Genomic DNA, 15,607 nt, shown 5'->3' with positions numbered 1-15,607 from the left:
ACCACATCCCCTCCTGAAACTGAAGGGAAAGTTATCAGAGCCAATGACAATATTTTTCAACTTCAGAGTTCTAGGGAAAGGAGTGCCATGGAGACAGCCAAGGGCTAGTTACCCCCTGCTTCCATCCGAACAGTTCCTCTTTTACCTATTATTTTAATAACTACCCTGATCTGTCTAATGAAGTGGTTAGAAAAACATAGCTCTCTACATTTATGTGGCCTGGCTCTCTCCAGAGCTCAGAGACTCACCAGGGATGGTAGGAGGACTCCCGAGTGAGCTACCCGGCACGGCCCCACTGGAGTGCGGAGAGTTCCAGAGGCCCGAGAGCTTATGTGCTGACAGGAAGGAGCTGGGATCCCAGTCCCCTGAGTTCCCATGGCAGGAGGAGGAGGACGAGGACGATGAAGAGGAGGACGAAGAGGAATGAGAGTCACCCCCACAAGACTGTGATTTGCAGGATGTGTGTGACAAGGAGATCTGGAGAAGGGGGAAGAAAAAGGCTCATGGTAAAACAGCAAACATCAGAGCTGACCCTCTGCTGCCTTAGCTTATTCAGGAGTGCCTCTTCCTCCAGGCCCTGTGCCATGGCCAAAGTACAATTCCCATGACTCCAGGTGCACGGACAGACATGGATCAGTCCTTTGCCAGGAGGGGCAGGGATGCTCCCAGTAAAGTGAAGTGTGTGGATACTGGTGAGAGAGACTCTGGTAGAGACACAGACTGACTGTCAATTGTGGGCCTTTGGGGAGTCCTGAGAGCTGCCAAGGAAAGGAAGGGTCTTTAAGTCAAAAGTCCTGAAGCTGAAACGATCCTGGGGTGAAAGAGAGGGGCTGGAGGGGAATGAGAAACAAGGAAAGTCTGACTGCTGTGAGTCCGGAGATGCCACTTAGATGGCTCTTGGGCATCCTGGAGGCCTACTAACCGAGGCACATGGTAGAACCTCAAACCGACCTTTGCCATCCGTACCATACTAGTTGGCTTTCAAGCTGTCACAGGGCTGAAGCAGCACAGTGACACAGAAGGGGCAGAATCTCCATCGACAGTACCTACAAGCAGGCCCTCACACTGCATGGACTCTCCTCAGGGGCAACGGGGCTGCCTGCAGCCTCCCCGTTCTTGCCCCGATTGTAGACCCAAGCCGCTACTGCTGTGTGGATATAGCCCAGCAGCCCCTCAGTGCCTGGGTGCAGGGGCTGCCGAGGAGAGCCACCTGAGAGGGCAGGGAAGGAATAGCTCAACAGCCTGATCTCTCTGGGAAGGCAGCCCTCCTGCATTCAGGGACCCCCTTCTCAGCCGTTACCTACCGCCACTGCATGCTCTTGACCTGTCTGCCTTTCATCTTCCTCCATGCTCTTTCGGCAACTCTGGCAGACCCATAGAGGCATCTCGCCTAGGAGATTCTTGACAAGCTTTGGCATGAAGTCAGGGGGCAGCTTCTCACCCTGCAACACCAGTCCGTTTTGGGAAGGGCCTTCTTCCCAGCCTTTGCGCTCCCGATGACATAGCAGGCAACAAGTCTGCACAGACTGGGTGGAGGTGGGGGGAACCTGTCCAACAGACAGAAACAGGGTTTCCCAGGAGGGGAAAGGCTCTGCTTAGAAATAATATTAACCACACTAATAACTTCACTTATTATGTGCCAGGCACTGGGTTAGGCACTTTCTATACAGAATTTTAGTCCTTGTAATAGCTCTGCAAACTTGGTGTTAGTCCCCCCCCCGCCCTTTTCTCTTAAGATGAAGAAACAAATTTCGAGAAGTTAAGTAACTTGCCCAAGGTTATAGAGCTAGTGAGTGGCTGAGTTAGGAGTTGAACTCCGGTTGACTTCAAAGCTCATGCTTAAATGCCCTGATATCTCCAAATCCTGAAGGTTAAAGGAAGGCTCTTCTCTGGTATGTCTGGAAGAAGCCACAATTCTTGGGCTGTCTGCGCAGTCCACAGACCAATCCCCATCTGGCGGTTGGGGAGATCCTTTCACTTAATGCTGAGTTTGGGAGAACATGTGGCTTTCCTGAAAGGTGCACAATTCCATTAGGATCACAGCAGCATTTTAGAAGACGGGTTTGGATAGCTAATCAGAAAGCCTTAATTCAGTAGAAAACTGAGTTGGAGAAAGGGTAAAGCAGACCCTGGTGCATCTAAGAGGCAGTGAGGTATGGTAAAAAGATCCTGGACTTTGGGGGTCAGACTGACCGGCATTCTAATGCCTGCCTGAGCACACATTAGCTGGGTGACCTTGAGCAAGTTATTTAACTTCCTGAGCTCCGACTTCCTACCTACCTTGCAGAGTTGATGGGAGACTCAGTGCATAAACAGGGAAAGTGCCTAGCCCCGTGCATGCTCAAAGCATAGGCCCAATACACAGTAATTATTATTTGGACTTTTTTTTCCTTTTAGGACAAATGGCATAGAAATATAAGTCTACAGGTTTTTATGTCACATTGAGGGGTACTGATTGGGAGACTGCTTACATTTAATGACCCAAATTAGTGGCTTTCCTATATTCTGCAGATTCGGAAGACAGCTATGCTCACCACTGTACCACCAATGCCACTGCTACCAGGGCTGCTCTGCAACTTTGGAGAACCCTCTCTCTCTGACACTGGGGTTGGTCATGTCACTTTCTTTGGCCAATGGGATGTTAGCAAACTTGCTGCCAGCATAATCTTGAAAAGTATGTACGCATTTCTACTTGCTTCTTTGCATGGCTGGACTTGCTCGCTCTTGCACCTTTGCCTGCCATGAGAGCATGACCGGGCTAGCTGCTGGAGGGATGTGAGAGACGTGTGGAGGAATCTGAGTCTTCCTCGCTGATTGGCCAGCAGATCAGATACATGAGTGAGCCCAGCTGAGATCAGCCAAGCCGGCCCCGATCGACAGAAACAACCAGTCAGCGCAGAGACTCATGAGAAATAATAAATGGTGTTGTTTTAAGCTACTAAGTTTTGGGGTGGTTTGTTACATGCAATAGTTATATTAACTGATATACCTTCCAAACTTACCCACCACTAGGTAACAGGTGTTTGCAGAGGCCTAAGCAAAGGAATAAGGGTATCATCCTCATCCTACCAAGAAAATAAATGCCATCATCTTTCTCGAATAAAATCATCTTCTCACAATAAATTGGCATCAGGGTATCCTTAAATCTGTAATGTTATAATTACACTGACCTGGGTCTCTGGTTTCTAGAAAAAGAAAGGAACAAAATGGAAGTACCAGGAGCATAATGAAACATCTGGGGAAGAACAAGGACGTTGGAAAAGAGTACCAGAGAGAACGAAATCTTATACATGGAACCTATGTGAGATACTGCCTAAAAGGTTTCTGTGAAGGGAATGTTTCAGTGGACAAGGCAGCTGCTTTACTGCAACCGTACAAGGATAGAGCTTCTAACCCACTGCTGGTATCTCATGGAAAGGGTGGGAGACTGATGGAGAAGGATGGTATTCAGAGAAGGCAAGGCAAAGGAGGCCTTTTTGAGAAGTGTCCCCAGGAAACTTTTCATAGCCATAGGGTGCCATAGTAAATCCAGATGGAGGAAGTGAGGCCAACCCCTAAGTCCGTTTCCCTGTACTGATGGTGACCATATTCTTAAGAAAAACACCAGGACATGTAGTTTTACTACAACAGAGTTTCATTTCATTTGGGTATTAGGTTCTCAAGTTGCTACATAAGAGGAAAATCTTGTCTGAGTAAAATTAATCTGACATTTCTTTTTATGGCCTGTGAAGTACAGTATATACAGTTTTGGCACAACCGAGATATATGTATAATATATATGGCAATGTTCAATAAGTGGGTTTTTTTCCTTTTAAAAGCATATACAGAATTCTTATAAGTTAAACCTATGATCAGTGTGATTGTACCTTGTGCCAAAGTACCTGTGGGAGACACAGGGTGCAGTGGAAAGAACACTGTCTTTGGCACTCATCTTGGGCCTCCCCCACTTACCAGCTGTAGGATGTTGGGAAAGTTCTAGTCTCTGTCTCTTCATCTGTAAAATGGGATTAAGTCCTAACTTGTAGGGTTGGCTGTGAACACTGGATGGACAAAGCACCTAGTCCAGTGCCAGACCCATAATATGTTGCCTCAACTTACAAATATGGGAGTGATGGGAAACATTTAAAATCAGGACAAGCCTTGAAAAATACAGAAAATACAGTCACTATATTTTATAAGAATGCAAGCATCTTTCATGTGTAATGAATTTAAGGTGACTTTTAGACATCTTAATCTCTGCCCTCTACCCCATAAAGCCATTCTTTAAGTTCCCCAAATATTCTCTGTACTCTCCTACCCCTACCTCATGCCTTTGCTAAAGGGGATCCTCCACTTCAAACCCCCTTCCTTCCCAAGTTTACCAATAAGTAGCTGGGCAGGGCTGAAACCCAATCTCATCCAAGCTTTCCCAGAGAGTCCCTCTTGTAATTCTCCTCCCCTCCCCATATCTCCATGGCACATTATGCCTTGCTTACAGCATCTGTGCCTTCCATTTCATTTATTTACCTACATTTCCTGTCCCTTCTATTAAGTTGCGCTCCTAGAGGGCAAACATCAGGTCTGATCCTTGTCTGGATCTCTCACAGTGTAGCACATGGCATGGGCTCAGCTGGGCACATAGTGGCTAAATCAGATTTGTTAAGTATCACTATGGCAATACAGCTTAGCAAGACATTGCTTGAAATTTTGAAATTTTTGCTTCTCACAGAGAAAGGCCATCTCCCTACCCTGGACCTTCCCCTGAATGGTTCCAATCTCAAGTGTGGAAGAGTGAAAGATCACATTCCTTGGGGATTACAATGAGATGGCCTCATTCATGGAAATAATGTGGCTCTTCCTAGAGCCAAACTGGTCCACATAATAAATGAGATCAACCATCAACGGAAGCAAACTGAAGCAGGGATGATACCACCTACACTGCGTAAGGTTGCCCAGAGAATTAAGTGACATTAGAGACACAAAGCTTAGCCCAAGGGTTCCATGCAGTAGACACTCAAATCTAATACGTAGGCCCTTTGGCCATTCTGTTCTGAATAAAAAGCTACATTGGAATCTAGTTAACTCACTGTCCTGAGTTTGGTATACCTGAGTTCTTCTTTCTGGGCCAGGCAATTCTTGGGGCTACCCCCAAAGCTGTTTTAACCCTAAGCCTTGGAGCCTGCCCCTGAATACAATGCCTGGTAGGGCCTGGGGACTTCTTTCTCTGACATTTTCATTTCTACTCCTGGGGGGTGGTGAGAATCCCGAGACCTGGAGATGTTATATTCAGTCAGTACTGCCACTGTTTCTGCAAATTTTTGCTTTGGCAGAGAGAAGGTCTTCGTTCAGAATTCCCTTTGACTGCCATCTCCTGCCATTTTTCAAATTCCTGGCAATCATGACCCCTTATGCCCCGAAGTCAACTTAGGCTTTCAACTAGCTGTTCTCAAGTTGCATTTTTAACATCAGGCACAGTATTCCCACACCAGAACATGAACAATAAATGTTTATCGAATGAATGAAACACCCAACCATTTTTCTTCATCACAAAGCCTAGGGAACTGATCCTTAAACCCAGCAGCCCTGGGCAACAATTATTCCTTCTCACTTCAGTTTAAATTCCAGAGCCTGTCCAGATAAAGGTCTAGTCCTACGTAAAAGATGGGGGAAGAGCAAGCAAAGATTCTAGGGATTTTCTAGATTTGGGATCTGCTCGAAAAAGCTCCAAGATTAAATTCTGCTTCACTCTAGGCAAAACCAGCATCTCTGAGAATGGGGGGTTACTCACACAGGGGATCCATGTGTTAGCATGCACATCCCCAGGGCAGTCAAGGAGCCAGGTGAACCCTAGGATGTGGCCACTCCCAGCCCAGGGGGCTGGCGGGTGCAGTCATTAAAATCATTATCTCTGCTCCCTCACCTGACCAGGCCCAAGACTTTTCTGTGTTCGCCTGAGAAACATTATGCTAGGGTAGTCTAGATTTTTCTGGATAAGAGTAGTTAAAATCAAAGGAAAAGGAAGCCAATTTTTCTCATGGATCATCATTTTTACTTGAAAGAATGACTGACAAACTGGTTATTCAGACTTGGAAACTGCCAGACATTTTCTCAAAAAATGAACAAAATGAGCCCATCACTTCAAGGAAAACAACTTTTTATTTGTGGCCAATGTCAAAATTCGAGCTTTCAGGCAAAAATCAGAATTGTGGAAATTTGGAAATTAGAATTTTGTATCCATTGTATTAAACTTAACAGCTTCACAATACTTAAAAAGACTTTTCTGGTGAAAAGAGTGGTGATATTAACAAATGCAGTCTTTTGATATTGTAAAATGAAATGGAAAAACATTTGGAAGAGCTGCATAACTCAGTGAACCTATTTTCCAAATGAGCAAAGTATGATGTCTTAGAATCATGCATTGGTAAAAATATCCATTCAAAGTGCTAGATAAACCAACAGATTTGAATGTGAATGAGTACAAAGACTTCATTAATATGGTCTCAGATTTTATATTGCAAAGAAGAATATCAGCAATCACCTGGAAAGGCTATTAAAATACTCCTCCCTTTTCCAGCTACATTATCTGTTTGGGGCTGGATTTTTAGAATATACTTCAAAACAATATATTGCAACAGATGGGATACAGAAATATATATGAGCATCAGCTTCTTTTTATTAAGCCAGACAAAGAAATTTGCAAAAATGAGAATGAGACCATTCTTCTATTATTATTATTATTTTTTGGTAAATGTATTTTTCATTAAAAAATTATTCATGTTAACATGATAGGTTTAATATTATCATTCTTTTTTTTTTTTTTTAAAGATTTTATTTATTTATCTGACAGAGATAGAGACAGCGAGCGAGAGAGGGAACACAAGCAGGGGGAGTGGGAGAGGAAGAAGCAGGCTCATAGCAGAAGAGCCTGATGTGGGGCTCGATCCCATAACGCCGGGATCACGCCCTGAGCCGAAGGCAGACGCTTAACCGCTGTGCCACCCAGGCGCCCCTAATATTATCATTCTTAAATGAATTAGTTAACAAAATATTTTTAAGCTTTCTCAGTTTTAATACTTAATTTGGTAAATATCAGTAGATAAAACCAACAAAAGAAAGCACTCTTGGGTCCTCAGTAATTTTTAGGAGTATAAAAGGGCCTCAGACCAAACACTTTAAGAACCGCTAATGTAAAGCCTCTAATGGTGCCTGTCATCCGGTGGGTGCACAATTAGCAGCAAAGATTAACAATGACACAGTTCATGGCAAATCTGGATAGCTCTTTGGGGGCATGAATAAATTTTCCATCTCACCTTTCTGTCCACAATTTAGGAATTGCTGGGGAATAATCCAGGTCATCAAAACAGGCAGCTATCGAGGTCTGGATCTAATATCCAGCACTAAACCTGCTCTCATTCCTCTCATGGATTCCTTTTAATTCTAGGAGTTCGTGTATGTTTGTAGAGGATTTCCCCAAGACATATGCTGTATCTAACCAGTGGCCCTGCAAAAGCTTCCAAATTCTATTCTGAAATGACCCCATTAGAGCACTCTATCCTCAAGGCACCCAACTTCAAGAGCCTCCCTGTCACCAAGGCAGATAGAGGACAACAGAAGCAGCCAAAATTCCCTTCTAGAAGCATAGAAAAATGATTAATCCCTAGCCTAGCAAAACTCATCAACCCAGTCATTGCCACTTACTCTTGCATTCACCCATTCATTTCCTCATTCAATGAACATGCTCAGAGCCCATTCTCACTGTGCTAGGTGCTGGGAAACATTAAACGATATAGAATCTCTGCCTTAAGAACACATGCTTAAACCAGGCAGGTTCATGCATGGGGTTGTCAACACTCCCAAACTCCCAGACGTCTCATTTTGGAGAATCAGGCACGAACACACATTCAAATAACACGCAATTAAAATTAATGTAACAAAATAATATACAAATTAAAACAACCATCCAACCAGGACATTAGGCTTCTCTAGTTCATGTAAGCTTATCATGTGCCTTCTCAGGTACTTATCCAGTTTGAGGATCTCCTTCCTTTAGCTCCTCTTTCCTACCTTGGTCTCTCTTTAATCTCCTGGCTCCTTTCTTTCTTTCTTTTTTTTTTTTTTTAAAGATTTTATTTATTTATTCGACAGAGATAGAGACAGCCAGCGAGAGAGGGAACACAAGCAGAGGCAGTGGGAGAGGAAGAAGCAGGCTCATAGCGGAGGAGCCTGATGTGGGGCTTGATCCCATAACGCCGGGATCACGCCCTGAGCCGAAGGCAGACGCTTAACTGCTGTGCCACCCAGGCGCCGCTCCTGGCTCCTTTCTGGTTGAGTTCACTACCATGACAACTTCTGGCCCCTGTGTTTCATGACTTGGCCCCAGTTGACCTCTCCATGCTTCACTTCCACGCATAACATCTGACAATCTTAGGTTCTATTCATACTGCTCCTCTGATATACCTTGCCCTGCAAACCTCAGCATCTCAGTTCTACTCCTCAGCAAATTTGTACTCATACCCTAGTATCTTGGTCATAGGTTAATGTAGTTTTTGCTGAACCAGGCTAAGCAGAACTAATTCTTTTAGTATAGCACCTATAACACTGTGCCACAGACACATTCTGTCTGCCTCAAACCCCTGGTGGAATGAGAACTCTTTGTGGGCAGGGAGTGCATCTTGGTCACTTAAGTGTGCCCAGGAACCTAGGCTTGGTGTGGACTTGACATACAGTACACATTCACTGAATAAATGAATAAATGCTTAAAGCCCACCTGGCTCCACTTCAGTTGCCCTACACAAAGGATAGAATCTAAAGACACAGCTGAACTAGCCCTTTCCTGGATATGCTATGCTAACGGCACAGTTCTGTCACTCTGGGTCACTGATGAAACGGCATCAGCACTAAAGTTAATTCTTAAGGAGGAGACAGAACTACACCTCAGTGCCCTGGAACTTTCACCCAAACTCCCACTCAGGCTGTTGGCTCAGTTCCTTCCTGAAAGAACAGCTGTTTTACACCAGCTGCTTTGTGGAGAATGCTCTCTGGTTGTACAGGCTCAGTGAAGGACAGGGTAGGTAGTGAGTCTCTCTGACCCCAGTGGCCTTCCACCCCCCAAGGCTGGCTCATCTGTTGAACCTGCTTCCTGGGTGCAATCAGCCACTGGAAGGCCTAAACTACCGTTTTTAACCTAGAACTTCAGGCAAACCATATTACCTACTCTGGCACCCACAGGTTGAAGAGTACGAACTTTGGCGACAGACTGTTGTGAGTTCAAATCCCAGTTCTGCCATTCAGTATGATCTTGGATTATTACTCAATTTCTTTGAGCCTCAATTTCCTCATTTATGAAATGAGAATAAAACCATATTTCACAGAGTTGTGAGGACAGAAGGAAATAAATTATGTAAAGTACCTGGCCTGGGCCTGGCACACAGTAGGTGCTCAATACCCGTTAGTTTCTTTCCTCTTCTGTCCTGGAAGAAATGACAGGGAAACTTACTAAGTGAGACTTGCCCAATCCAAAGTTATTACTTGAAGCACAGGACAGAGGACTACACAGGTGACCTTCAAGGCCCCTTTGTACACCCCCCATCCACGATCTCTGGCTACAACTTCCTAGTAAGACCCTTCAGTATTTTAGGGCCCTTCTTTCTGCCTTAGTTTCCCTGTATCACTTTTCAGAGTAGATGAAGAGATCTATTCATTTCAGAATGGAGGAGGAACCACAAAGGGAGCTGGAAGGCTGAGAGTCTCAAGGAGGGACTGAAGGGAGATGGCCTAGGACTGCAGCATGTTCATCTACCTACAGGTTGAAGGATGAAGGGGGGAGCATGGGCAAAGAACCAAAGGGTGCAAACGCAGTGCCTTTCCTGGGACATAGGACCTCTTTTCCTCAGTCCTTTTCTGCTCTGCACATCCTGCCAGGAAGAAACATTAACCACTCCTTTCCCTAATATCCGTTTCTTTCCCAAATATATAAAGCACTCACACCTTCACTCATGTTGTTCCCTCTGCCTCTTACTTTTTAGGCACAGTTTGGGTGTTACATCCTCCTAAGTCCATGGGCAGAATTAACTGTGCTTTGCTCTGGAACGTCCTAATATTTCTTACGTATCTCCTGAATAGAACTTATATATGTATCCCAGTTTTTGAAATCTGTCTTCTCCAGAACACTAAGAACACTGAAGGGAAGGACCTGTGCCCCATAACTCACTCCATCCCAATTGTTCAACAGAGATGGCAGGATCAAATGGGCATGGGTAAGTCTTTGCATACACAAAGGAAGACTAACAGTTGGAGAATATCATTAAATGGGGCAACAACTGGAGAACTGGGGAAAGTCTGTTTTTGTTTTTAAAACTAAGGCTGTTTCTATTCCTGCTTATGGAAAAGCTCCCCTCTCTGGGAAGTCCCATTCTTTGAAGAATATCCTAGGCTTCCGCAAAGCTTCCCCATGCCACCCTCAACTCAGCATTTCCCAGACCCAGTCACACAATACAATCACCTGGGGCCGTTTAACAACCATAGATTTCTGGGCTCCAGACCTAGAGACTCTGATTCTGTAGGTCTGGGACAGGGTCTAGCAAAGGGTCTAGATCAGGGGATCTGATGATTAGTTAGGCTGGGGTGAGGGAGAGGTAGAATCAAGCAACCACAGCTGCTTCTTCAACTGAGATTGCTTCCTCTCATGCTATCAGAGAATTTACCCAAGGACATCATGTTCACTTTATTTAAAAGCTTTCATTGATTCTTCACTGCCTGAAGGATAAAGCCCAAACTTCTTGATGTGGTTTTGTAGAACCCTGCTGACCACTCCAGCCTGACTCCATGCTACTCTGCCTGGGTTGGGCAGTTCTCGCCTCTGGGTCTCTATATTGCTTTTTTTGTTTAGATACTTTCTCCTACCTTCTCTAAAAGAACTTATACTCAACCTTGAAACATGAGAAGTCTTCTCTAGGCTATCATATCTGTGCATCTTCAGTACCAAGTATCTGTAATAACCATGACTACCACGACTTGCTGCCCTAACATAAGCCTGGCATCACTGTCATACTTGTGAGAAAACAAACTAAGAAGGCTAAAAGTCTTCCAAAGGCCATGTACTAGGATCTAGGACTTGAACCTTAACTCAGAGGAAGTGGTGCTCTTCTAGCCTAACTACAATTAATATATCCATGTGGGCAGGGACTGATTCACTCTGCATCCCCAGCTAGCCCAGGGCCTGGCACAGAGCAGGTGTCCATTAGTGTTTGCAGAATAAATTAACACCAGGTCAGGTGAGTGGGAGATTGGGTGTAGTGTGTGTGTAATGGTCCTAAATGAATGAATGATGGACAGCTTGGCCCAGCAGTAGAGGCTGGTAAGAACAAAGTGGAAGAAACCTAACTTTTACTTCTTTTCTTATAATTTCATTTAAAGGCCACTTATTGAGCACAAAGGACCATGCACAATAAATACCCCACAAATGAATTAAAATATAGCCCCTGCTCTCAAAAATTCTAGGTTCAGTATATAAAGGTGTCAGGATCTTAATAGGCTATCTAATACCAGATATTAAGTTTATAGCTCTGGGACATTTTAAGGAAATTAAAAATTAGCCAAGTAAGTCTTCCTCTTCAAAGGCCTTTTAGCCAAGTAAGTCTTCCTCTTCAAAGGCCTTTTAGCATTTCTACATAGTGAATCTCTACTGGCTTACAGAGAAAACCAGAGGTGGCAGGAGTCCCCCCCTTGGTATCATTTCCTACTAAGTGCAATGAAAGTGGCCAGGCTGGGTGGACAGTGATTTTAAGGGGGAGGTCCCCAGGTATAGGGACTATCTTAGTCGTCTGTGTGCCCAAAATAAAGGCCCTGGCACAGAGTTCATAATGCTTGCTGAGTGGATTAAACATAATGAAGTGGTTTCAATAAAGATACAGACTGATCCTCTGCTCCAGTCTCTTGAAGGAGCAGGTTTAACTCTGAGCAGTGGGGAACCAGGTCTCTATAGAGTCTCTTTAAACTGGGCTGGGCAGGTCTCAGCGGGTACTGTAGAGAGCTGAGAGATGGGAAGGGCAGGATGAGCTCAACCAGCTCCAAATGCTGGTTTAGTCTCCTGAGGGTTTACTGAGTATGCACCTGGACTGCAGGCTGAGACCAAAGACAGAGCAGAACTGGCGGGTGAGAACATTCAAGCTCTGGGGATGACCATCTTGCACGGTTCCCACTATCTCTGACTCCTGCTCTTGCCTCAAAAGCCCCGATGTTCTAAATGTTATGTTGGTTGCTCCACTTTCTCTTATGATACTGCTGATGAGGCTTAGAGAGAGGACAAAACATTCCCAGGGTCACAAAGCTAGAGACTGAACTTGGGAGACCACCCCAAGTCTGAAATACTAAACACTATTTCTCACTACTGCCTTATTCAGCTGCTTTGTAAGTTTTTTTTTCTTTCCTTTGCTAATAAGGCAGTAACTGTTTTAGTCTTATTTAGTAAACGAGGGTTTGGATTGTTAGTGAACACATCAATATAGTTTAGTGACTTGAAACAACTAGAAGTAAGGACTTTTGCAATCCCAAATACCTAGCTCAAGGTTCTGCATTTAAATGTGAACAAGTTATGCAAATGAGCAAAGGGGACTGGATGGAACCAGAGGGGCCTTCAAACCTGAACTTAGGAATCATGGCTATTCCAGCCTAACTGCAATTACTGTACACATGTTCACTGGATCATGAGCCCTTTGTGGGCAGGCACCACATCTGATTCACTTCTGCATTCCCAGTTAGCCCAGGGCCTGGCACAGATCAGGTGTCCTTCATATCAGGGGAAGACACTATTCAGAAACTGCAGATTACTGACTTATAGAAATGTGGGCACAGCAGCACCAGATTTTTAGTTTTAAGAAATGCCACAAATCCAGTTTGTGGGAATCTTTTGGTTTTTAAAAAACTGGCTTAAATCAAAACAAAAACAAAACAATGTGTGACTTGGGACTTTAGAACCTGTCTGTGGACTACAAGTGGTCCTACTTGCCATCTTTGGCTTCAGTTTGGCATGAAACACTGAGTTTCACCTTATGTACCCACTCTGTGTACACAGAGAATTTTAAGCGGCAGTGGGAGACAGAGATCCTCACCAAAGGCACGCTAGTGGGCAAAACAATGACCCCAACCCTTTCAGCAGGTGCTTTTCACCACGGCACAAAAGCCTGCTTCTGGCATTGAGAAACCCCCTCCCCAGCAAAAAAATGGGGTACAATCAGAAGACAGTTTGTCAATTTGTTTCACCTCTTTGCGGCTATAGTATTTAAAAAAAAAAAAAAGACTTGTCAAATCCCTCAAGGTACACAAGAGTGTCCTTTTTCAGAGGGGCAGGAGGCACGTGAGACCTGGAATGGGAGTTATTTGAGCAAATGTTTACTTGCTCTGAGTTTCTGTTTCTTCATCTGAAAAATGGGGAAATAGTATTTATATCCTTCAGTTCATTCATTTAACATTTGTTAATCATGGGCATAGGGGTACAATAGTGACTGACGTGGTTCCTGCACTCTCAGAGTTTCTGTAGCGAAAGCAGACCAATAATTAAACCAATAATTAACACACCACATTTGTACTAAATGCTGGGGAAAGAACAGGGGTGGTGGGAAGATTAGAAGTATGGTATATAAAGTGTCTGGCATGAATAAATTAATGAACTGGCAGTTCAAGCAGTGGAGCAGATAATGAAGCTTATAGCTCTTAGGAAAGCTGTGTCCTAAATAAAAACTAAATAGTTAAGCCATTATCCAAAATTCTGGCCAAGAATACGATAGCCTAGCTAAGTGGCAGGGGACCCTAAAGTGTTGCAGGTGAGTAGAAAGGAGAGAAGACAACAACTCCCCTGGCTCTCCGGACCTAAATGCTCCCCTTTCGGAAAACAGCATTCCCAGGGTGGCCCAGAAAAGAGAAAGAGGAAAGCTAGAGGGGGAAGCAGGTTCAGGGTCTAAAGTCTGAACAGGCAAGGGTGGGGTCCAACCTGAGGAGTTGCATCCCAGGGTAGGGGTGGGGATGAAGGTGGGGCTTCTGACACTCAATAAGTGGTGACATTTTCATTAATTAAAAATCTTATTTGTGATCTGAAACACAAAGGAGACCAGCATTAAAACTGGGTTACAATAAGCACAGGTTCTCAACGGATTCACTCTCTTTCACCTAGTTATTTCTACTCAGTGTCAGCAAGGCCCAGGGCTAGGCATGGAGGATCAGAGATTGATGACATAGTCTGTACCCCTGTGGAGTTCACAGTGCAGTGCAGGGAACAGATACATCAACAGAATGTCTCAATGAAGAATGAGGAGTGCTATCAAAGAAAGCAGAGGGGACTGTGGGCACAAAGGGGGCACCTCACGCAATTGGGAAGATAGGGAAGGCTTTCTGGGAATGGTACCCCAAATGGCATCCCCACTCACATGCACAATTCCAGAGATTCTACTAGAAGGCTGTCAAGAGCCATGCCTTCTGGCTGCACCAGCCTCCCAGAGTCCCCTGCTGCCCGATGCAGTGTCTGCAGAGCCAAACGCATCTTCCGCCACGCCTCATCCTCATCCGGCGCTGCATCCGACCCTCCAAGACTCCTGCAGGAGCCTGCCTTCCTTGGCAGGCTCAGCCAAAAGACCAACTCAAAACTCTTTCGTCAGAGCAAGCTTAGGGCGAGCCACCCAGCCCCAGGTGCCACAACCCTCCCAGAGCAACTGTGGCTCATGCCACCCCGGGCTCTCAGTGAACACTGGCGGGGTACCTCCCATTATCTCCTTTGCTCAAAAGAAAGTGACCTTCTTCCAGGTGGCAAGCTGGAAGCTTTGCTGAGTCCTGCTACTGCTCACTCTCAGCAGGATTCACCAAACCCAGGGACCTGAGGGTTGGGGTGGGCCACCTTATGGGTCAGAAGTATAGACGGAAGAAAAGGGCAGGCTTTGCTAGGTTTACGCTTCAGTGCAGGAGCCCCACCAAATAGTCTTGTGGGCAGCCTGGCTGTCTGCTCCAACTGCTCGGCTGGGTAGGCAGAGGCGGGAGGCCACAGGAGACATATGCTGGGGGCACGCAGCTGCTGAGGGGGCAGTGGCTGCAGGCAGTGTGGGGGAAAGGGTGGGGCCGCTCCCGGGGCGGGGAGAGGGAAGAGGCTGCAGCCGTGCAGGCCACAGCGCTCCAGGCTGGCCTGTGGGTAGGTGGGGGAGCAGGTGGGCCCAGGGGGAGGTGAAGGGCAGAGAGCTGAGCTGTGGCCTCAGGAGCAGAGCCCCAGTCCCAGTGCGGGTATACGACCAGAAGGTTTAGCCCCTGCTCCAGCCCGGAGGCGGCGGGAGAGGGCAGGCAGCCCTGGTCACAGGACAGGACGGGCCACGCTTCGGCTTGGAGAGAAGGGTCCAGCCTCCACTCCAGCCTCAGGGGAGTCAGCCTCAGTCCCAGTCAGTAGAGGATGGTCCATCCCCAAGCTCACCCCGGCCCCGCTCCCGGGAGGTGAAAGTGCCGGAGCAGCCGGACTCCCCTCGCTCGCTCCTACCTGCGGTCCGGGCGCCAACTTGGGCTCGTCCTCCTCCCTGGGGCCGTCACGGTCGGGCTCCACGGGCGCCTCCGGGGGCCTTGCACCCGCTCCCGCTTCCAGGCTCGGCGGCGGCGGGGG

At 46.0% G+C, this 15,607-nt stretch overlaps 1 protein-coding gene across 18 annotated transcripts in view; it reads right to left on the bottom strand.

Moving 5' to 3' along the window:
- The window catches only part of FAM193B (family with sequence similarity 193 member B), a 31,880-nt gene extending 16,273 nt beyond the window's left edge, over positions 1–15,607 (bottom strand). For 3 of the 18 annotated variants that reach the window (XR_004624186.1, XM_034656631.1, XM_034656630.1), the window contains exons 1-4: positions 14,400–15,601; positions 9,389–9,449; positions 1,305–1,547; positions 249–477 (exon numbers count right to left, since the gene is read on the bottom strand). Coding sequence is in view for 13 of the 18 variants with exons in the window: in XM_034656631.1 (XP_034512522.1) it covers positions 249–477; positions 1,305–1,418 (343 nt within the window). In the remaining 5 variants the exon portion in view is untranslated. Of the gene's footprint in view, positions 1–248; positions 478–1,304; positions 1,548–3,002; positions 3,066–9,388; positions 9,450–13,966; positions 14,067–14,399 lie in introns of those variants that run through there. The other 15 variants (XM_034656632.1, XM_034656633.1, XM_034656635.1 and 12 more) reach the window with 12 other exon arrangements.

Source organism: Ailuropoda melanoleuca, chromosome 3, assembly GCF_002007445.2.
Source record: "Ailuropoda melanoleuca isolate Jingjing chromosome 3, ASM200744v2, whole genome shotgun sequence".
Taxonomy (NCBI): domain Eukaryota; kingdom Metazoa; phylum Chordata; class Mammalia; order Carnivora; family Ursidae; genus Ailuropoda; species Ailuropoda melanoleuca.
The sequence above is the reverse complement of the archived record's forward strand: the minus strand, read 5'-3'. Positions and strand labels throughout refer to the sequence as shown.